Source organism: Bos javanicus, chromosome 20, assembly GCF_032452875.1.
Source record: "Bos javanicus breed banteng chromosome 20, ARS-OSU_banteng_1.0, whole genome shotgun sequence".
In the NCBI taxonomy this organism is placed as follows: Eukaryota; Metazoa; Chordata; class Mammalia; order Artiodactyla; family Bovidae; genus Bos; species Bos javanicus.
This window is the reverse complement of record NC_083887.1, coordinates 39,158,043-39,181,638: the sequence shown is the minus strand read 5'-3', so window position 1 is coordinate 39,181,638 and position 23,596 is coordinate 39,158,043. Positions and strand designations below refer to the sequence as shown.

Here is a 23,596-nt window from a genome sequence, read left to right as displayed (position 1 = left end):
TGTCTTAGCCCTGGCACATGGGATCTTTGTTGCATCATGCAGGATCTTTCACTGTTGTTCAAGCATTCTCTAGTCATGGCTCTGGGCTCCAGTAGTTGCATTGTGTGGTCTTAGTTGATCCACGGCATGTGTGATCTTAGTTTCCTGACTAGGGATTGAACCTATATCCCCTGCATTGCAAGGTGGATTCTTAACTGCTAGACCACCAGGGAAGTCCCAGAGTGAGATATTTATTTTTAAACAAAAAAAGGACTTTTCTCATACTTGGAAACTTTAGAAAACATTTGTCTGAAGCTGTGGTCTCTAAACTCTTGAGAGTTAGCTTCCTTAGCACTAAAAAAGTTTTGTGCGCTTTCCATAAATATGTATTTATTATAAACTATGTACAATGGCATCAAATATTATGTACTATTATAAATATTCATTAAAATGGAAAACAACAAATACTTTTTTAAAAAAAAGAGAGAGAAGTTTTTATCCCCTCCCACACACCCTAATGGCATCTTTCATACCCAGAAAGGTATACACATCCCACTTTGGAGACCAAAGTGCATTCTGGGAAGGGTAAAGGAGTTTTTTTTTCTTTAGGGCTGAACTTTCAAGTTTAATGAGCTGTTTAGTTCATTTACTTAAGGCCCACTGGTCAGGAGCTCTGCTTTTTCATCAGAAGGAACACAATGCAATGAAGGGGAAGACAAGAAACTATATAATTAACTAGCTGATGCGTATAGAGGAAGTGTTCCTCTTGGGGATTTCACAAGTAGCGCTGGGCCCTCAGGGCTGGGGTGTGGGGCTGAGAGGGAGAATTGCAAAGCCTCAGAACGACTTTAGGATCTGTTTCTCATTTAGGAGCCCAGGAGCAGTGTTGTGCTGATCCAGGAGTGGTTTTCAGTGGCTCATCCAGTTTCACTTTTCTCCTTCCTCTACACCCAGGGAAGCATCTAAATGTGGTTCCTGCTCTCCTTATTGACACAATCCCAAGGGCCCAGCTGGTCATGGAAAGTAACCTATTTGATAAAAAGACTCTCAGTTTCCTAGTCTGTTGTCTTGGTCTGATTCCCTGGCAGAGTTTTCTGTTGCTGCTACCTTCTCAGGACCTGTAAAGACTCCCTGTCACCCTGCAGATCAAGTCCAGCCTCCTCGTCTTGGCATCTAAGACTCCATTTTCCCCATCCGATTCATATCTTCCTTGTCTTTTAATTTATTTACTTTTTTTATTGTCTTTGAATTTAAACCTCCCTTTAGTCAGACTCAGAGAAGGCAATGACACCCCACTCCAGTACTCTTGCCTGGAAAATCCCATGGATGGAGGAGCCTGGTGGGCTGCAGTCCATGGGACACGACTGAGTGACTTCACTTACACCTTTCACTTTCATGCATTGGAGAAGGAACCCAGTTTATGGGGTCGCACAGAGTTGGACTTGACTGAAGTGACTTAGCAGTTTGTCAAACTGGTCTTCTCACAGCCTTCCCTAATATTCCAGCACATGTGTGCGCGTGTGCACGCACACACACACACACACACACACATACACACGCACACACACACACACGTTCTGTCTTCATGGCCTCAGGCTGTTTCCTCCTAGTGGAAACCCTTTCTCATTCTTCTCCATCAGTTAGAACCTACCTACTCTTTAGGCAGGAGAAGAGTCCCACTTCCTGCATAAAGACTTTACTAACTCACTGTTGCTCTAAGTGTGGTCCTCAGACAGCCTATATCAGTATCACCTAAGATAGCTGTTATAAATCTGAACCCTTGGTTCTCCCCTTAGAACTTGTGAACCATAACTACTGGAGGCCCAGGACTCTGCACTGTAACAGGCGCTTTCCATGCAATTTGAGGACCCCTGTCATCTGGTAACTTGAGATGTAGCCCTTTCTTTGGCTACAGAGTCTGTTTTTCTCTTCTGTTGAGACCTACAGAAAGAGCATTTCAGAGTATTCTAACAAAGACTTCTTGGCTTCTGGGTCACTTGTAGGTCTTTCAGAGAAACTGTGTTCTCATTGTTGCAATTCATTAAGAAGGACCTGCACATTTGAACATATGAGGGCTTTAGGCTTTAAAAGCAAGTCCTTTTAATCATCTCTAATGCCACCGACTACACTGTGCCGTGAAAGCAGCTGCAAAGGCCAGTGCTGTGTGCTGTGCTTAGTCACTCAGTCATGTCCGACTCTTTGCAACACCATGGACTGTAGCCTGCCAGGATCCTCTGTCCAAGGAGATTCCCCAAGGAAGATTCTCCAAGTACTGGAGTGCGTTGCCATGTCCTCTTCCAGGGGAATCTTCCCGACCCAGGGATAGAACTCAGATCTCCTGCATTACAGGTGGATTCTTTACCATCTGAGTCACCAGGGAATCCTAAGAATACTGGAGTGGGTAGCATATCCCCTCTCCAGGGGATCTTCCTGACCCAGGAATCGAACTGGGGTCTCCTGCATTGCGGGCAGATTCTTCACCAGCTGAGCTATCAGGGAAGCCCCTTATGGGCCAGAGAGAGAGCAAACTGTGGGCTGGGGTGGGAGGGGCAAGTCAAAAGCACAGCGGGCCTCCTTCTGTGGCAGGGTGAATATGTTTCCCAGACCTCGGGTCTGCAGGGAGGAGAGCTGTGCCAGCCATGGGTGGTCCTCAGGAGGGCAGAGGAAAAGCTATCTGTGTTCTCTGCTGGCCTTTCTCTTTTCTCCAGGGTTCCCCTTATCCATCAGAGATCACTGGACATGAGCTGGTGTGGAAGATGAGGAAATAGTTCTGTAACCTGAACACTCCCAAGTCTCCCTCTGTTAACTGGACTAATTCCAGTTCAAATAAGTGGCTCAGGAACACCAGCCTTTAGTTAGAAAACAAGGGGAAACACGCTGCATGTTCTGTCTTGTGGGGCGTTGGCATCCCTTTTGTCTTCTTTATCTAGAGAGGGGCCTCACTGTATTAGAAATTAGATCCTGTGTGTGTGTGTGTGTGTGTGTGACCAATTAGTATCAACAACTTCATCTTGGACTGAAAAAAAATCCCCAGATGGAAGTAATTGTATTCATAAGCCCCTGTCTTTATAGAATCCCTTTTCCAGCAAGCTCAAAGCATGCATTCTGTGGCATTAACCCAGTTCATTTCTGGACTGTCTCCATGTGTTGGTAAAAGGGCAGCTGCTGTAATTTTGTTGTCATTTCACATGTGGGGGAACGGAGAAGCTCTGTGGGTTGAAAAGGTCACATGGCATTAGCAAGAGATTGAGACTGGGATCCTCAGCTTCCTTTACTGTCTCCATCACTCCGTCAGTGATGTCCAGATAGAGTCTGTCGATGAATGCCAGGATGGCTGCATAAGAAACACTTGTGCAGGTAATTTCAAATATAGAGTCCTGGATCCCCTTCCTCTAGAGATCCCAACTCAACAGGTCTAGGGAGGGGGTGGCCAGGAACCTTATTCTTTACAAGCATTCCAGATGATTCTAATGCGCTGCAGTTTGGGGAACCAGTACTAAAGACCATACTGACAAGCATATTGCCCACCTTAGCCCCTCCCAGGAATGCCTTTGACTGAAATGTGCCTTCTTAATGTTATCCTTCTTGCCCTTCACCCTCCAACTCCCCCAGGCCTTCCAGCTCAGGCCAAGAAACATGCCGAGTCCGCCAAGAATGTCCTGCTGACCTGGAAGGGAACCACAACCTCAGACAAGGAGGAAAAGCAAATTCTGGAGACTCTGGTCATGCTCTACTACACTCTGGGAGTGGTCTGCCTCCTGCAGAACCAATATCCTTTCCTTCCCAGCGGGATCTGGGGATCAGGGCCGGGGTCCATCCACGCCAGATGAGTCATCTCACACAGGGTGGGAGGTGGAACTGAGGCCTCATAGCTCTATTCTGATGTCTGAGCCCTCCATGAGCCTCCACTAGGAAAGTCTGTCTTAGAAAGTACAAATGTTCCTCCTGTGTCTATTCATATGAGCTCTGAGTTGAGCCAGGAGGGTTCTCGCTGGGGACACACCTCCTGGGCACCTGAAAGTTTTGGGAGCCTGTCTTGAGCTTTGTTGAGCCCTCAAGACAGGCAATGTTAGCAGTAAGGAGGTGGATGATGATGGCAGTGGCCATGTAGGAAGACAGAGGATGGATGGTAATTTGAAGCACTGTCAGAGTAGGCTACACATCCTCATTCCCTGAGGAGCTTTAAGAATGATTGCTATTTGGGTCCCACCCCCGAGAGTTTGATTTAGTAGGCCCCGGGTGCATCTGTTCCCTGAGATTTTTTAAAAGCCCCAGGTTACTTGTAACACACAGCCAAAAACCTCTGATTTAATGTACACTTGATGGTTTTAGTTTTTCTAAAATGCTGTTGAGAACACTGCCCATGAAGCCGAAGGCCAAGCAAAATAGACCAAAGAAATAGTTTTCCGTATTTCAAGGGAGAACGGTTAAAAATGCCTCTCCTCCAAAAGCTTGTGATTTTGACAGCCTGTGGGTACTATCTCTGCTTTTGAAAACTAAGGGGTCTTTCATGTTCATGAATAATCATAAACCCTCTTTGAGCTCCTCTCTACACATCCCCCCTCTACATTTTTGGTCCTGATATACTCAGCTTGCAAAATCTGATACATTTCCTTCCTCTTTTAAGCCATTCGCCAGAGGGCTATTGAGAATGCGGGAAATGGAAGGATATTGGGAATTAAGGGGATTTTCTTTCCTGCTGTTTGCCTCTCGCCAAAAAGCTGCTCTGCTTGGACTTTCTAAATGACCCAGAAAGTCCCTTTCAGCAAAATTGGTTCCTCTCTTTTGCCATTCACAGAAACCAGCTTGGGAAAAAATGAATAATTGTTGTCACGCAGCAGATGCCTCCAAGGAAGTCCCGTGTAATTCACGGTTTCCGTTCACTCCCAGTGCTTGCCACCCATCCTAGCCCCGGACCCCTGCAACACCACAAGACACCCAGGGCCCCGTTCCTTTTCCGAAGAATCCTCCCTTCTCGACAACACGTTCAGATGAAAATAGAGGGAAGTGTGTGTTCCCAGATACTGTTACATTTTCCCAAGGGCCCCTTTTGTTTGCTTACCAACTCTGCCCTGGTCAGTGGGGGCGTTTGTGTACCTGGCACTCTCCTTGACTGTTTCACTGGCAGAGAAGCATATTTCAACCTGCAGAAGTCAGAGAGAAACATGAAGGAGCTGAGAGAATCCTATAAGGGAGGCACTTGTGGATTACAGGTCTCGGAGAAAGATCTAACAGTCGCTTTGGGCAGGTGAGATCTGGGCTTAGAGAAGCTTGGATTTTCATGACTTTGTTTTTGTGCAGTCACTAAGCCTTGTCCGACTCTGCAGCCCATGGACTGCAAAGCACCAGGCTCCTCTGTCCTTCACTATCTCCTGGAGTTTGCTCAAATTCATGTCCATCAAATCGGGGATGCCATCCAACCGTCTCGTCCTCTGTCACCCCCTTCTCCTCCTGCCTTCGGTCTTTCCCAGCATCAGGGTCTTTTCCAATGAAGTCAAATCTTCACATCAGGCAGCCAAAGTAATGGAGCTTTAGCTTCAGCATCAGTCCTTCCAATGTATATTCATTTTTATGACTAAAGCCTGGAATTACATGATTGTCCTGTACTCGGTATATAAGGGGAGAAAAATATTTACAGCAAAAGAACCAGAGACTCAAATAATAGTAAAAGAGGCTCATATTTACCAAATGCATACACCATGTTCTAAGTTTTCTGTGCTCCTTCCCATTTAATCCTCATAGCCACCCCTGAAATAGCTGGTGCAATTACTTATCTCATTAGAAAGAGGGCAAAGAGACTGAGCTGAGGATAAAGAAACCATCCAAGGAGATAAGCTTTAAGTATTGGATTGGAACTTGGTCTGAACTTACAGACTCTTAGCCCTTCCTTGTGCCGCCTCTCCTACTTACTCTAAAATTACTTCATTTTTTTATTTTTTCTGAATTGCCACCTACTTTTGTCATTAAGTGGTCTTCCCTCATAGTTCAGTTGGTAAAGAATCCATCTGCAATGCAGAAGACCCTGGTTCGATTCCTGGGTTGGGAAGATCCCCTGGAGAAGGGATAGGCTACCCACTCCAGTATTTTGGGGCTTCCCTTGTTGCTCAGCTGGTAAAGAATCTGCCTGCAATGCAGGAGACCTGGGGTCAATCCCTGGGTTGGGAAGATCCCCTGGAGACGGGAAAGGCTACTCACTCCAGTATTCTGGCCTGGAGAATTCCATGGACTGTATAGTTCATGGGGTCACAAACAGTCAGAAACGACTGAGCAACTTTCACTTTCACTTTGTCATTAAATATAACAACTTAAATGATAAAGAAGAAACACTTAATGAGAACAATATATTGGAGGTCCTTGAGTTATTCATAGCACATGCATTTTTAAGGAAAGTTGTATTCCATATGGAAACAAAGTTCATGGAATTTGTTCAAGCCAGAATGAGACTTAGCTGTTTTACAGTTAGGGATCCTCTGAGAATCAGAATATTTAGATATGAGAATGGGCCCATCAGAGTATCAGAGGAGAAAAAGAATAATAAAAGGTTTACTGTTCCCTAGATTTTTCAAATATCTTCACATCCTTGAAAACAGTCTGTTTCCAGAACTGTAAGCACTTGGCATGGTAGGGTAGACGATGGAATGGTAAGTAAATGAAATACATGAGTCATACTTGCCTCCTCTAAACAGCTATGAACCTAGTAGTCAAATGGGAAATGGCAGGGAGATGTTGGAATGTCCAGAGTTGAATCAGAAACAATTCTTAAGTCTGCAGGCTAAAGTTAGAGTCCAGTGACTGTCTCCTGCTGACACACAGGGCAGTGACTTAGATTTTTGTGCTTATGTGAAAGATAGCCTTGTTCCTCTTTCAGAATAACTTTGAGTGTATATTTCATTCATCCATTCCACACGGTTGACCTGTTTTGTACACACACTGTTCTAAGTGTTGGAGTGTTTACAAAAGTATAACTACTTTCTCGACACTGTTCTAAGTGCTTTACATGTATACACATCAGGATCATACTTTAAGTACAGTTTTCTAACTGTTTTTTGAACTTAGCACATTTAAAATTTTTCATGTCTGAAGTATTTTATTGTGTGATGTGCCATGATTTATTTAATCATCCCCCTTTTGGTGGGGAGATACTTACATTGTTTTCTCTATCCTGCCTTATTTTTAACTGAGGAAGAATAAACTAAACTAGATCAAACAAAACAAAGGAAAACCCCTGCTTTAGCCTAAAAGAGAAGGAATCAGAGGTAATCAAATTTTATTTTGATTTTAACAAGTCTTTGTTATGGGGTAAATTATCCCATCTTATGAACGGCCGGACACCATTTTTTCCATATGCTTTTTTTATAAAATTAGCCTATCGTGATATATTAATGGGTTTGATAAAATGGTAGTCAGTGAAATCTGGTGGGTAAAATACTGGCTAATAGGAGTGTGTTTACGGCAAGGCTGGACTTTGAGCCACCCACACAGATGATCAGCCTGTGAAGGCAAATTGTTTGGTTCTTAGAAAGTTCCTTCTGTGTCTGCAGAGCAAGTCACTTCGCTCTGACTTTCCACCCTTGTCCCTTTTCTTCCAGAGCCTCCTTGGCCAACTGCAGGTTAAACCTTGCACTGGTATACTTTGAAAAGGCAGTTGACAATGTTATTGCCAATAAGGGTGACAGTACGTCAGAGCTGGTCAGTCTTTACCAGGAAATTGCTCAGATCGAGCAGCTGAGGAGGAACCATGAGCAAGCCATCCAGTACTTGCACCAGGTAGGTGGGTTGGCTGAAGTCCAGGCCAGGAGGCTTTGTTTGGCCGCAGGCCTGGTTCCCAGAAGGGAAGAACGGGATGGGATTGATTTTCCTCCAGATCCACGCAAGAGACCTTCCTCAAACTCTGGACAAGGAACACAGGCTTATGGCGGGCCTGTCTGCTGTGTGACCTGATTTAACACAGCATTTCCCCTCCTGGCTTCCCTCACCTCTGTCTGTGCCAGGAAGAGGGAGCTGAGGGAAAAAGCCAGAGGGGCAACTGAGTTCACGTCTTTAACAAATGCAAAGGGCTTCTAAAATGAAATTTTATAATATTTTGGTGTAATGCTCTAATTTGTCCTGTAAACTAGTCTAGCTGGTTGAATTTCCAATCTAAGGTTAAACCACCAAGATGGTGTTTTGCTTGGAGGTGACTAATTTGACAGATGCCGAGGGGAAAACGAAACGAGACGTACAAAGGAATGTTAAGTCTATCATAATTTAAATAGTGTAGGGCACTTTATGTATCAGCTACTTAAAACTTTCCTCGAAACTGCTGGTTAAATTCACCTTTTCTCTCCTCAACGGAAAACTGTGCCTATGGCTTCAGGTATCTCCCATGACTGAGATCAGATCGTAGTACTGGATTTCCTATTTTGCAAAAAAAAGTGTACTGCCCTCGAACAGTGCATATGACAGCAGTCTGCTGCTGAAGAAAAGGCGTTTGCCTGCAATCCAGAAAGCCCAGGTTATTGACATCACGATGGAGAGATGTTTAGGAGTGCTGCCCGGAAGACAGGGAGTCCACTACTTACGGAGAAAACCTGGCCGATGTGTCTGAGACTCCCTTAAAGCAGCAGTCCAGTTTAGAATGAGTAAAACAGTACATAATCAGGGTTTCCCACCCACAACAAAAATAATAGTTCAAATGTATGGAATGCTTTTACCATGTGCATATGAGGCTATATTAGTTCATTTATTTCATGAAATAAGCATATGAAGTAAGCACCATTATTTATTTTTTTAATCTTATTTTAAGCATTAGGAAACTGGAGCACAAAGAACTATAGCTAATTCACTGGAAATTGTATAGCTAACAGGTTGGGGGGGAGGTGGGTGAGCAAGGATTTGAACTCAGAAGATTTGACCCCACAGCCCCTACTCATAACAACTCTGCAATGGGTCTTAGCTCTAAAGTGTTGTCTTGAGTGCTGTCTGGAGCTCCTTGAAATACCTCATGGTGTTTGGCCTATGAAGTATGAAGTACAGGTGGCTCTTTTCTTGCTGGTGGGTAGTGAACTGGATACTTCCTGTTTTCTTTCTTTTTCCAAAGTGTTACTCCTTCCATTTTAGTTCAGATAATAAAAGCTGTATTTCTCTAATGCTTATAATGTTTAGTGATACCTAAACACTATATACATATTCATTTAATCTTTACAACTGTTTGTGACAAATACAATTTTTGTCACCCCTGTTTTATATTCAAAGAAATTATAATGACTTGCCTTATGTTATAGTAAATGGCTGAACTAAGATGGGAACCCAGGCAGCTGGGCTCTAGGATTCACACTTTACTAGCCTTTTTTTTTTTTTGATACTGAACCTTTGAGAGGTTGAGCTAAAGCTATAATTTTGCTTTTGTGATGAAACATAATAAAAAGTAATAATTTTTTGAGAACCTGCCATGTGAAGGGTGCTGTGCCCAGAGCTTTGCACGCATCATCTCATTTAACTTTTCCCAAACCCTAATCAGGGCTTCTCTTGTGACTCAGCTGGTAAAGAATTCGCCTGCAATTCCGGAGACCTGGGTTCAATCCCTGGCTTAGGAAGATCCCCTGGAGAAGGGAAAGGCTACCCACTCCAGTATTCTGAACTGGAGAATTCCATGGACTGTTAGTCCATGGGGTTGAAAAGAGTCAGACACAGCTGAATGACTTTCACTTTCAAACCCTAATCAATGGAAAGTATATATTCTTTCTACATATGAAGGTAAAATTACTTGCTCAAGAATCACAGAGAGGAAGTAGCAGATCTGGGACTCAAACTCCTCTCACAGGTAGGTAACTCCATGATTAAATAAACATCAGCTGTCAATCAACCAGCACTTCTGTGGGAGCTACTATAAAATCCACAGTGAAACACTGCCATTTAGATACTTATCCTTCTCACGATTTTCTGTATTCTAGGCCCATTCTATCTGTGTCTCTTTGTACACAGAAGTCAGCCCCCAAGCTGCAGAGGCGAGCGCATTACTAGCCAAGGCTTATGCCATGTCTGGAGAGGTACAACACAAGGGTAGGTATAAGAGGTGATTTTGCAGATATTACCATTTCCCTCTCATAGGAGGGATGCACACTGCCAAATGGAATAGGTGTATCTATCAATATGGACAGATGATAAGTAGCTTTTCATGTCTGTGATAGAAAGATAAGACTAGATACCCTTTTGTAGAGTCATTTACACATGGATTTAGACACAATAATATCTCCCCAAATTAGCTGGAACATCAAAACCAGTAAGATCATCTGATTTCTATTTCCTTTATTCCCTTAGAATCTCACCAGAATTTACCTGCATAAAGAGTAGAGAATCCTACATGCAATGAACATGGCCTGAGATCTATCAGTTAATTAGGAAATCCAGTGATAAAAGAGAAACATTGGCTCCTCTCCTCATCCTCCTCCACTCTCAACCTCCTTGACTCTTAGAATGTTTGTAGCAGCTACAATTTTCTTGACTTCTATTCAGAAGTGAGGTACTGGGGGTTCTAGAGGAAAGCTGAGTTATGAACCCATCCTTCAGCAGTAGTCCTTCTCAGGAAGTGCCGTCCTTTTCATTGTGGGTAGCTTTGAGAGAGACTTGGAGGAACTGGTAAGGAAGGACAGTCCCATGCTCACCTGGCTTGATCCAATTAGTGGACACTAATGGATTCAGTGGTTTATCAGGAGGAATTTGAGATTTGTAAAAAATATAATTAAAATATTTTTAAATGCTGTGCTTTTAAAAATAATATATTTTTTAAAAATAATCTTTTATGTACTTATAAAAATAATCCATTTTGTTGAACATTATTTGCCAGTTATATATATGAGAGAGAAAGGAAAAGTGTGTGTGTGTGTGTGTGTGTGTGTATGTATGTGTGTCTGATGAGGGGGGATGATATTATTTTCTATTCTTGTATTTCCCTATGTTATTACATAAACTTTTTTTTTTAAGTTTTCAAAAGTTATTTGGATATTTTGAACATTGGTTTCTTTAGCCTGAATGTTCATTGAAGATTCTTATTCTGTGTTTTCTAACTAATTATCTTTCTCCTTTTAAAAATATCCTTGTGTATACTCACAGTATTTGTGCTCTATGTATATATTTGATTTTTTTAAACAGTCTTCATGGTTATTAAGAAATTTAATCTGTTTGTGAACATGTAAAATTTGTTTTTAATGAGAAAAAGTCTATGATTATAGAGTTGGGAGATTCCAAGACTGTCTTATTCTTTTCTTACATACTAATTTTTAACTCAAGAAAATCTTCCACTCCTAGCATCCTCTAAATTCCAGATGGATTAATATTTTTTACATCAGAACTTAAAAATATAAATTAGCCAGAAGAAAGTTCAGTACTAGAATAAAATGTACTAAAATTAAAAATTGGAGAAAAGAAGAATTCTCTGAGCATGCAAAGATACACCTGAAAAGAAGAGACCGTTAAGTTTAATTATAAAAAGATCTAAGACTTGTGCCTGTCATGAAAAACCATAAGTAAAGTAAAAAACTCAACCAAGATGAATAGATAATCCAAAGATAGGCCCTATTTTTTTTTTTTTTTTAAGAGTTTGTAGTTAACTTTCTAAGAAAGAAAGCTCCAAGGGCAGATGATTTCACTGGGTAATTCTACTTAACATCTGAAGAAGAAATAGCACCCATCCTATATAATCTTCTCCAGAAAGTTAAGGAAGAAGGAATACTGCCCAACTCATTTTGTGAGGCCAACATCTCCCTGATACCAAAATCAGACAAAGACATTAGAAGAAAAAACAAAACCAAAATAACAAAAATAATAATAGACCAATACCTTTCATGCACATAGATGTAAACAACAACAACAACAAAATGTATAGCAATATAGAAAAAAGAATAATACACAATGACCAAGTGAGGTTTTTTTCCTTTGAGAATGTTAGGCTGGTTCAGTATTCAAACCTGAATCAATGTATTCTACCATATCAACTAAATCCTAAAAGAAATCAGTCCTGAATATTCACTGGAAGGACTGACGCTGAAGCTGAAGCTCCAGTACTTTGGCCACCTGATGTGGAGAATTGATTCATTGGGAAAGACCCTGATGCTGGGAAAGATTGAAGGCAGGAGGAGAAGGGGACAACAGAGGATAAGATGGTTGGATGGCATCAGTAACTCAGTTTTGAGCAAGCTCCGGGAGTTGGTGACGGACAGGGAAGCTTGGAGTGCTGCAGTCCATGGGATCGCAAAGAGTAGGACACAACTGAACTGAACTGACTGACCATATCAACAATCCGAAGACAAAAAGCACATAATCTTATCAATTGATACAGAAAAAGCATGTGACAAAATTCACTATCCTTTCATGATAGAAAGGGAACTTCCTCAGTCTGATCAAAGGCCTGTACAAAAGGCCTACAGCCAACATCACGTTCATTGGTAAGATTGTATGCTTTTGTCTAAGATCACGAACAAGGGCAAGATGTTCACTCACTAGTCTTATTCAACGTAGTACTGGAAGTGTTAGCCAGTGTAATAGGCAAGAAAAAGACATACAACTTAGAAGAAATAAAATGGTCTCTATTCATCGACAGCATGACTGACCAAGGCATTTACAATTCCAAGGAATTTACAAATCTCTTAGAACCAGCAGGTGAGTTTAAGCTTAGCATGGTCATAGGATATAAGATCAACACACATTTCTATATTAGCAGTGTACAACTGGAAACCAAAATTTTTAAAAATATCATTTACAAGAACCCCACTTCCTAAATGAAACACTTAGGTATAAATCTAGCAAAATATACACAGGATCTGTGTGCTGCAAACTACAAAATCCTGATCAAAGACAGATGACCTAAATAAATGGAGACACATTGTGTTCTTGGATTGGAAGACTCATAGTAGTAAAGACGTCAAAGTGAAAGTCACTCAGTCATGTCCGACTCTTTGCAACCCCATGGACTATACAGTCCATGGAATTCTCCAGGCCAGAATACTGGAGTGGGTGCCTTTTCCTTCTACAGGGGATCTTCCCAACCCAGGGATCAAACCCAGGTCTCCCTCATTGCAGGCGGATTCTTTACCGGCTAAGCTACAAGGGAAGCCCAAGAACACTGGAGTGGGTAGCCTATCCCTTCTCTAGCAGATCTTCCCGAACCAGGAATTGAACCGGGGTCTCCTGCATTGCAGGCAAATTCTTTACTAACTGAGCTATCAGGGAAGCCTGTCAAGTTTTCCCAAATCAGTTTATGAATTTAACTCAATTACAATCAAAATTCCAGTGGATTTTTTTTCTTTTGGCTGGGCTCAACAGCTTGTGAGATCTAATTCCCCTACCAGGGATTGAACCTGGGCCCTCAGCAGTGAAAGCACTGAGTTCTAACCACTGGGCAACCAGGGAATTCCCAGGAACTTTTGTAAATATAGATAAGCTGACTGCAAAATTTATATAGAAAAGCAAAGAAACTAAGAAGCTAAAACAATTTTTAAAAGTAATACAGTTAGAATCGTACTGCTTGATTTTAAGATTTACTCCATCAATAGAGTGGTATTAGTAAAGGGACAGACAGAAATCAGAATCATTGGAACATAAGGAAAGCCCAGAAATAGACTTAATTAATTAATGGCCAATTAATTTTTGACAAAGGTACAAAAGTAATTCAGGGTGCAAGTGATAGTCTCTTCAACAGATGGTATTGGAACAATTGGTATCCAAGTGTCCCCCAAAACGTCAAACACTTTCATATTGTACATAAGCATTAACTCAAAATGAATCACTGTCCTAAATATAAGAACTAAAATTTGTATTTACTTTACAATAATCAATAAATAGTATAAAACAGCAAAGATACCAATTTTCTTCTATCAAATTGTCAGCATCTTTAAAAAGATAACCTTTTAGCATTGAAGAGAGCAATTTGATTACAAACTCCTTGAAGGACAGTTAGGCAGGATATTATACATCTTAGAGCTATATATATATATATTGAACTATAAGGCAATCAACTTTTCAACCGTACTGTGTGAAAGTTTCAAAAATTTAAAATTATCTGTCATTTTCCAGATAGGTAAACAGGTCTGCTCAGTCATAGCTGGTGGGAGTGATAGTGTAATTGATACGAAATTGTGTTGGTGGTTTAGTCGCTAAGTCAAGTCTGATTCTTGTGACCCCATGGACTGTGGCCCACCAGGCTCCTCTGTCCATGTGATTTCCCAGGCAAGAATACTGGAATGAGTTGCCATTTCCTTCTCCAGGGGATCTTCCCGACTCAGGGATCGTCTTGTGTCTCTTGTGTCTCCTGCACTGCAGGCAGATTCTTTACTGCTGAGCCACCAGGGAAACATTGTTATTAAATTCAGTTCAGTAGCTCAGTCCTGTCTGACTCTTTGCTACTCCATGGACTGCAGCACGCCAGGCCTCCCTGTCCATCACCAAACTCCCAGAGTTTACTCAAACTCATGTCCCTTGAGTTGGTGATGCCATCTAGCCATCTCATCCTCTGTCATCCCCCTCTCCTTCTGCCTTCAATCTTTCCCAGCATCAGGGTCTTTTCAAATGAGTCAGTTCTTCGCATGATGTGGCCAAAGTATTGGCGTTTCAGCTTCAGCATCAGTCCTTCCAATGAATACTCAGGACTGATTTAACTAGGATGGTCAGGTTGGATCTTCTTGCAGTCCAAGGGACTCTCAAGGGTCTTCTCCAACACCACAGTTCAAAAGCATCAATTCTTTGGCACTTAGCTTTCTTTATAGTCCAACTCTCACATCCATACATAACTACTGGAAAAACCATATCTTTGACTGGACAGACCTTTGCTGGCAAAATAATGTCTCTTCTTTTTAATATGCTGTCTAGGTTGGTCATAACTTTTCTTCCAAGGAGAAAGTGTCTTTTAATTTCGTGGCTACAGTCACCATCTGCAATGATTTTGGGCCCCCCAAAATAAAGTCTGTCACTGTTTCCACCATTTCCCCACCTATTTGCCATGAAGTGATGGGGCCAGATGCCATGATCTTAGTTTTCTGAATGTTGAGCTTTAAGCCACATTTTTCACTCTCCTCTTTCACTTTCATCAAGAGGCTCTTTAGTTCTTCACTTTCTGCTAAGTGTGGTATCATCTGCATATCTGAGGTTATTGATATTTCTCCCAGCAATCTTGATTCCAGCTTGTGCTTCATCCAGTCCAGCTTTTCTTATGATGTAATCTGCAGGTAAGTTAAATAATCAGGGTGACAATATACAGCCTTGATGTACTCCTTTCCCTATTTGAAACCAGTCTGTTGTTCCATGTCCAGTTCTAACTGTTGCTTCTTGTCTCAGGAGGCAGGTCAGGTGGTCTGGTATTCCCATCTCTTTAAGAACTTTCCACAGTTTGCTGTGATCCACACAGTCAAAGGCTTTGGCATAGTCAATGAAGCAGAAGTAGATATTTTTCTGGAACTCTCTTGCTTTTTCGATGATCCAGCGGATGTTGGCAATTTGATCTCTGGTTCCTCTGCCTTTCCTAAATCCAGCTTGAATATTTGGAAGTTCACGGTTCATGTACTGTTGAAGCCTGGCTTGGAGAACTTTGAGCATTACTTTACTAGTGTGTGAGATGAGTGCAATTGTGCAGTAGTTTGAACATTCTTTGTCATTGCCTGGCTTTGGGATTGGAATGAAAACTGATGTTTTCCAGTCCTGTGGCCACTGCTGAGTTTTCCAAATTAGTTGGCATATTGAGTGCAGCACTTTCACAGCATCATCTTTTAGGATTTGAAATATTCTATCACCTCCACTAGCTTTGTTCATAGTAATGCTTCCTAAGGCCCACTAGACTTCACATTCCAGAATGTCTGGCTCTAGGTGATTCATTACACCATCCTGATTATCTGGGTCATGAAGATCTTTTTTGTATAGTTCTTCTGTGTATTCTTGCCACCTCCTCTTAATATCTTTTGCTTCTGTTAGGTCCATACCATTTCTGTCCTTTATTGTGCCTATCTTTGCGTGAAGTGTTCCCTTGGTATCTCTTAATTTTCTGGAAGAGATCTGTAGTCTTTCCCATTCTTTTTTTCCCCTCTATTTCTTAGCATTGATCACTGAAGAAGGCTTTCTTATCTCTCCTTCCTCTTCTTTGAAACTCTGCATTCAAATGGGTATATCATTCCTTTTCTCCTTTGCCTTTAGCTTCTCTTCTTTTCACAGCTATTTGTAAGGACTCCTCAGACAACTGTTTTTCCTTTTTGCATTTCTTTTTCTTGGCGATGGTTTTGATTACTGCTTCCTGTACAATGTTATGAACCTCCATCTGTAGTTCTTCAGACACTGTGTCTATCAGATCTCATCCCTTGAATCTGTTTCTCACTTCTACTATATAATTGTAAGGAATTTGATTAAGGTCATACCTGAATGGTCTAGTGGTTTTCCCTACTTTCTTCAATTTAAGTCTGAATTTGGCAATAAGGAGTTCATGATCTGAGCCACAGTCAGCTCCCGGTCTTGTTTTTGCTGACTGTATAGAGCTTCTCCATCTTGGGCTGCAAAGAATATAATCAATCTGATTTGAAATTAAGGGACCAATTTGATATATATAATAAAATTGAAAAGGAAACATGTATAAGGATTTCACTCTGGCACTATTTGTAACTGTGAAATATTATAAGGAAAATTTGGTATGTTAGTTATATAGAATTTTGTAGTATTTAAAAGGGCTACAGTTGACCAGTGGTTAGGATCCTAGGTTTTCACTGCCATGGCCTGGAATCAGTCCCTGGTCAGGGGACTGAGATCTTGCAATTATCAAAGTATGACCAAAATAAAATAAAAGGGCTAGATTTTACAAATAAAGAAAAGGTTAATTTTTAGAAAGCAGCATTAAGGGGCTTCCCTAGTGGTCCAGTGGTTAAGAATCCATCTCCCAATGCAGGGAACACAGGTTTGATCCCTGCTCTGAGAAGATCCCACATGCCACAAGGCAACTAAACCGATGAGCCACAACTACTGAGCCATTGCTCCAGAGTCCGTGAGCCACAACTACTAAGCCTGCAAACCTAGATGATGTGCTCTGCCACAACGAGAGAAGCCACTGAAATGGGAAGACCACACACCTCAACTCAAGACTATTTCCTGCTTGCTGCAACTAGAGAAAAGCCCACACACAGCAAGAAAGGCCCAGTACAGTCAAAAATAAACTAAATAAATATTTAAAAAGCATTAAGGAAAAAATAACTTGCACTTTTAGGACACAGAAAGCAAATGTGATGGTTTAGTTGCTAAGTAGTGTCTGACTCTTTGCAACCCCATGGACTTTAGCCTGCCAGGCTCCTCTGTCCATGGGATTTTCCAGGCAAGAATACGGGAGTGGGTTGCCATTTCCTTCTCCAGGGGATCTTCTGGACCCAGGAACTGAACCCAGGTCTCCTGCATTGCAGGCAGATTATTTACCAACTGAGCTAGGAGGTAAGCCCTATAGTTATATTTATATAAACATGAAAAATGAACTGCAGAGTAAGAAAAACTGCATCAAAATATAAACAGAGGTAGAGACTTCTGGCTGTGGCTTTGTGAAGAGTTCGTATAATCTCTTAACATACATAGCATACACACACACACACAAACTGAATAAAATGATTAAAAAAGTACCCATTTCAGGACACTGTAAATAGATAAGCAGATAACAAATTGCAAATCATTCTCAAATCTGTTAGAGCTTTAGGTAAAGAGTGAGTCTTTCTGGCATCTTGCCTGGGGCTGCTCCCACCCATCCACAGCCCCAGCTCAGTCCTTGAAGAACACAATTTTATCAACATGAGGCTAGCCGAGAAAACCAGCACCTTTGCTGGCAGAGGAGGCTAGTGACTCGTTTAAAGCATGGGATAAAAGCCTACAGATTTATCAGATAAAAGTGGCCAGCGTAGTAGGAAATGAATTGGGGAATGCCTGGTAATTGTTAGCCTGAATATGCTGTACTGGTTGGTGTCAGTAGCAGGCCAGTCATCAATTTTAACTGAAAGAACCTTGAAATGAGAGAGCCATAAAAAGGCTAAATAAGCTCTTCCAACATCTCTGGCCATCTGGGAAACCACATACACATGCAGGGGACACTGGAGGGTCCAGCAAAAAGCAACCAAAGGAGACTTGAAATGTGGTAGAGCTTTTGAACGCACTCCCCAATCTGCATACAGATCACTCGACAGAGGATGAAAGACATAGCATCTGGAGGCATTTGAGCACAACCTCTTCCCAAGTCAGTGGGTCAACAGTAGCTGGGCAGACACAGGGGTCACCCCCAGGAACCCAGACTAAAAATTAAAGTAAGCATTGAAACCTGAGCAAAGACTTTCAGTATTCGGTCCACTGTGTAGGAACTTGGAAATCATCAATCCATTCTAACAATATATAAGCTGATCACACTGAAAAATCACTCACTCTTCTTTGATCTGTCAGAGAAGTAAGGTCATGGGTCACAAGTCAACTGATGCCTCTGAAACTGGAGAAACAGGTGAATACAGAGAATCACAGTTTACCAGAACAGATCACCATCTTGACAGGAAGCAGTACTGGGGTTAAGAAAACCTGAACTGTAGTTGATGAATTTCTGGAAGCTCAGTGTGGGCAAAAATTTTAAATTTTTAATTAAAAATTAGGAGAGTTAAAAATTTCAAGGTTACTCAATCATAGGGGATCCCCCACACTTTATATTTTTATCTCCAGGAACTTTATCAGGTTTTTCAAAGTGAATATTGGAGAAAAATACCCCTTGCTTGCAGCAGGGAGGGGCAGAAAATGGCCATTTAAAAAATATACCAGAGCATTCTGCTTAACAAGGCCTGCCTTCAAGAGAAACTTTTTTTTTTAAGTAGACCATAAATATTGGTGTTTGTTTGTTTTTTTTTCCTGGAGCCTAACCAACCTGAGAAGATGGAGATATCCAACTTTAGCCTCTTCCATGCTGTCCCATCTGAGGGAGAGGGGAACTGAGGCTTACTTGAAGAGTTCACAGTGCAGAGGCATGGCCTCACCAAATCACAGGATTATACAATGCTTCCCTTCCCCCAACACCTTACTACCACATTACTAAAGGCCTCTTTGGAGCAGTTCCTTTTATACAATACATCATGCCCAACTATCAGGAAGAAATATAAGGCATATTAAAAGTCAAAGACCATAATTTAAAGAGACAGAACAAGCATCAGTATCTTACTTACTTAGAAATGGAAAATGAAGTGGCTCAGTTGTGTCCAACTCTTTGCAACCCATGGGCTGTACTGCCAGGCTCCTCTGCCCATGGATTTTCCAGGCAAGAATACTGGAGTAGGTTGCCATTTCCTTCTCCAGGGGATCTTCCCGACCAAAGGATCGAACCTGGATCTCCCGCACTGCAGGGAGACTCTTTACCCTCTGAGCCACTGGAATTATCAGACTGAGAATCTAAAACAACTATGTGATGTCCAAGGGCAGGAGATGGATTTCTCAGCTCAAAATAGAGAATACACCCTTCTGCTGCCTTTTTTTGGCGTGTGGGGAGGGTGTCTGTTATTGATCTATCTGGACCCTCAAGGACTGGGCGATGTCTACCCATCCTGGAGAGGGTGGAACTTCTTTACTCAGTCGACTGATTCAGATGCTCATCTCTCCTGGAAACACCCTCACAGACACACTCAGAAATAATTTTCTGCCAGCTATTTGGGCATCCTTAAGCCCAGTCAAGCTGACACAAAAGTCACCATCATAAATCCACTCCACTCCTCATCAACTTGATATCTATACACATCTCCTTAATCCTCAAATGAAGACAATAACAAGGTCATCATTCTACCTGACATGATACAGCTCTCCTGGTTACAACTGAAAAGACACTAATCCCTTCCCCAGAAGAGGAGGTGAAGTCCTCCAGGATGTTGACTAGCCTTGTGGTATCACATAACTGGAAAGCTATGATGTACATTTGATGATCCTTAAAGGCTGATATAAAGCTAATACATCTTATTTTACATGATAAGAAAATAAAATAATAAAGAAAACAAAGATATTTGCTTAATATGAATATGTATATTCACACACATACACAGATGTATTTATAAAATAAGGAGGAAATTCTCATTACAATTACAGTCCTCATTTCTGTAACTTTGTGTGGTCATGGCTGGTATTTATAACTATCTTTTTCTACTACCCAATCTATATCCCTTTTGTCTTCAAGAAGCACCTCAGCTGGTAATGATTCTTTATTTAGTAAAGTGGCCCAAACCTTCTGGCCTGGATTAGGATGTTGTAGTTTTTCATTGATCTTAATCACAGGGCACAGTACTACTAAGAGAAGCCCTAAAGGACCTGGTGTATTCCAGACAGACTCTCCTGACCTCCACTGTGGAGTAGTACTCGTTTCCCCTGAGGGATCAGGAGCAATGACCCCAGTCAGCACAATAACTCCTTTCCCTGTCTTTTGATTCAAAGGCATGAGGAACCCAAATAACCAGGAGGCGGTCTCAACTTCCAGTTCAGTGGAATCATTGTATCTCCTAATGCATTCATCCCTCTAGAACTAAGACCTTTAGACCAGCAGAACATACAGTTATGGTAAAAGGAAGCAAAAATTTTGTTAGTGGGTCATAGGGATAAAGATGAGTGATGGTACTCACATTTCAATCCCTTGATTCCTAGATCTGTGAATCCTGACTATTGGAGAAACAGCACCATATACTGGATGCTGATTCAAAGAATATCCAGCCTTCTGGAGAAGCTTGACCCAACCTTGCAAAGTATTGCCACCTAGCTGACACTGTAACAGAGTCTTCAAAAGACATCCCACTATTTTATCAAGCTAGCTGCTTTAGGATGGTGGGCAACCATCCTAAGGGCTTCCCTGAAGGCTCAGTTGGTAAAGAATCCAGCTGCAATGCAAGAGACACTGGTTAGATGCCTGGGTTGGGAAGATCTGCTGGAGAAGGGATAGGCTACCCACTCCAGTGTTCTTGGGCTTCCCTTGTAGCTCAGCTGGTAAAGAATCCACCAGCAATGTGGGAGACCTGGGTTCGATCCCTGGATTGGGAAGATCCCCTGGAGAAGGGAATGGCTACCCACTCCAGTATTCTGGTCTGGATAATTCCATGGGCTGTATAATCCATGGGGTCACAAAGAATCAGATACAACTGAGTGACTTTCACTAACTATGCTAAAGTGGTGAATTCCACGAGCCTGGGTCCATTGCCATGGACTTCCTTTGCTGTGAAGTGATTCCTTTGCTGTGAAATGATTTCCTTGATATGAAGCAATATTGTGTGGAATATCATGATGGTGAATAAGGCATTCTCTAAGTCCCCAGATGGTAGTTTTGGCAGAAGCACTGAATGCAGGAAATGCAAATCTGCATCCAGAGTAAGGGTCTGTTTCAGTAAGGACAAAACACTAGCCCTTCCCTGATGGGAGTAGTTCAAAGTAACCAGCCTGCTACCAGGTAAATGACTGGTCACCTGGGAAATGGTGCCATATGGGGCATTCAGCATTGGTTCCAGGTGGTGCAGCAGTAAAGAATCCACCCGCCAGTGCAGAGATGTGGCTTTGATCCCTGGGTCAAGAAGATCTCCTGGAGAAGGAAATGACAACCCACTCCAGTATTCTTGCCTGGAAAGTTTCATGGACAGAGGAGCCTGGCTTGCTACAGTCCATGGCGTTGCAAAGAGTCAGACATGACTGACCATGTATGCACATTGTATCACTCTGTTCTGGCATCCTGGGCACTCAGCAGTGGCCATGATCTAGTTGTCCTTGGTGAGTGGAGTCCATGGTATTGAGCCCACTCCTGGTACCAAAATCTATGTTAGGTTCTCCAGAGAAGCATAACCAGCAGTACATATAGACAGAGGTATATAAGAGGAGCTTTATTATAGAAACTGGCTCATATGTAGTTACAAAGGATGAGAAGTACCACAATCTGCCATGTATAAGCTGAAGAGCCAGGAAAGCTGATGGCATAATTTAGTCTGAGTTTGAAGGCCTGACAACCAGGGGAGCTAATGGTGTAAATCCCAATATGAGGACAAAGACCTGAGAACTGGGGGATGTGGGGACCTCTGATGTAAGTCTTGGAAATGAAAGGCTCAAAGGGCTGGAGTAGATGGATTTCACAGTTCAAGAAAAGAAAGTGAGACTCACCCTTTTCCCTTTTTGATTGTATTCAGACCCTCAATAGATTTGATTACCGTGATATTGAATGGTTTGCCTTGGAAATGAACAGAGATCATTCTGTCCGTTCTGAGATTGCATCCAAGTACTGCATTGCAGACTCTTTTCTTGACTATGATGGCTTCTCCATTTCTTCTAAGGAATTCCTGCCCACAGTAGTAGATATAATGGTCATCTGAGTTAAGTTCACCCATTCCAGTCCATCTTAGTTCGCTGATTCCTAGAATGTCGATGTTCACTCTTGCCATCTCCTGTTTGACCACTTCCAATTTGCCTTGATTCATGGACCTAACATTCCAGGTTCCTATGCAATATTGCCCTTTACAGCATCAGACCTTGCTTCTATCACCAATCCCATCCACAACTGGGTGTTGTTTTTGCTTTGGCTCCATCCCTTCATTCTTTCTGGAGTTATTTCTCCACTGATCTCCAGTAGCATATTGGGCACCTACTGACCTGGGAAGTTCATCTCTCAATGTCCTATCTTTTTGCCTTTTCATACTCTTCATGGGGTTCTCAAGGCAAGAATACTGAAGTGATTTGCCATTCCCTTCTCTAGTGGACCACATTCTGTCAGACCTCTCCACCATGACCCGCCTGTCTTGGGTGGCCCCACATGGCATGCCTTAGTTTCACTGAGCTAGACAAGGCTGTGGTCCGCATGATCAGATTGGCTAGTTGTCTGTGATTGTGGTTTCAGTCTGTCTGCCATCTGATGCCCTCTCTCAGCACCTACCATCTAACTTGGGTTTCTATTACCTTGGATGTGAGGTATCAAGCTGGTTTTAGAAAAAACAGAGGAACCAGAGATCAAATTGCCAACATCCACTCAGTTCAGTTCAGGTCAGTCACTCAGTCCTGTCCGACTCTTTGAGACCCCATGAATCACAGCACGCCAGGCCTCCCTGTCCCTCACCAACTCCCGGAGTTCACTAAGACTCACGTCCATCGAGTCAGTGATGCCATCCAGCCATCTCATCCTCTGTCATCCCCTTCTCCTCCTGCCCCCAATCCCTCCCAGCATCACAGTCTTTTCCAATGAGTCAACTCTTCGCATGAGGTGGCCAAAGTACTGGAGTTTCAGCTTTAGCATCTTTCCTTCCAAAGAAATCCCAGGGCTGATCTCCTTCAGAATGGACTGGTTGGATCTCCTTGCAGTCCAAGGGACTCTCAAGAGTCTTCTCCAACACCACAGTTCAAAAGCATCAATTCTTCAGCGCTCAGCTTTCTTCACAGTCCAACTCTCACATCCATACATGACCACTGGAAAAACCATAGCCTTGACTAGACAGAACTTTGTTGGCAAAGTAATGTCTCTGCTTTTGAATATGCTATCTAGGTTGGTCATAACTTTCCTTCCAAGGAGTAAGCGTCTTTTAATTTCATGGCTGCAGTCACCATCTGCAGTGATTTTGGAGCCCCCAAAATTAAAGTCTGACACTGTTTCCACTGTTTCCCCATCTGT

At 42.2% G+C, this 23,596-nt stretch overlaps 1 protein-coding gene across 1 annotated transcript in view; it reads left to right on the top strand.

Moving 5' to 3' along the window:
- The window catches only part of TTC23L (tetratricopeptide repeat domain 23 like), a 65,896-nt gene that overhangs the window by 16,469 nt on the left and 25,831 nt on the right, over positions 1-23,596 (top strand). Inside the window, exons 5-8 of the mRNA XM_061393153.1 lie at positions 3,592-3,748; positions 5,102-5,227; positions 7,569-7,746; positions 9,912-10,020. Of these exons, the coding sequence (XP_061249137.1) occupies positions 3,592-3,748; positions 5,102-5,227; positions 7,569-7,746; positions 9,912-10,020 (570 nt within the window). The remainder of the gene's footprint in view (positions 1-3,591; positions 3,749-5,101; positions 5,228-7,568; positions 7,747-9,911; positions 10,021-23,596) is intronic.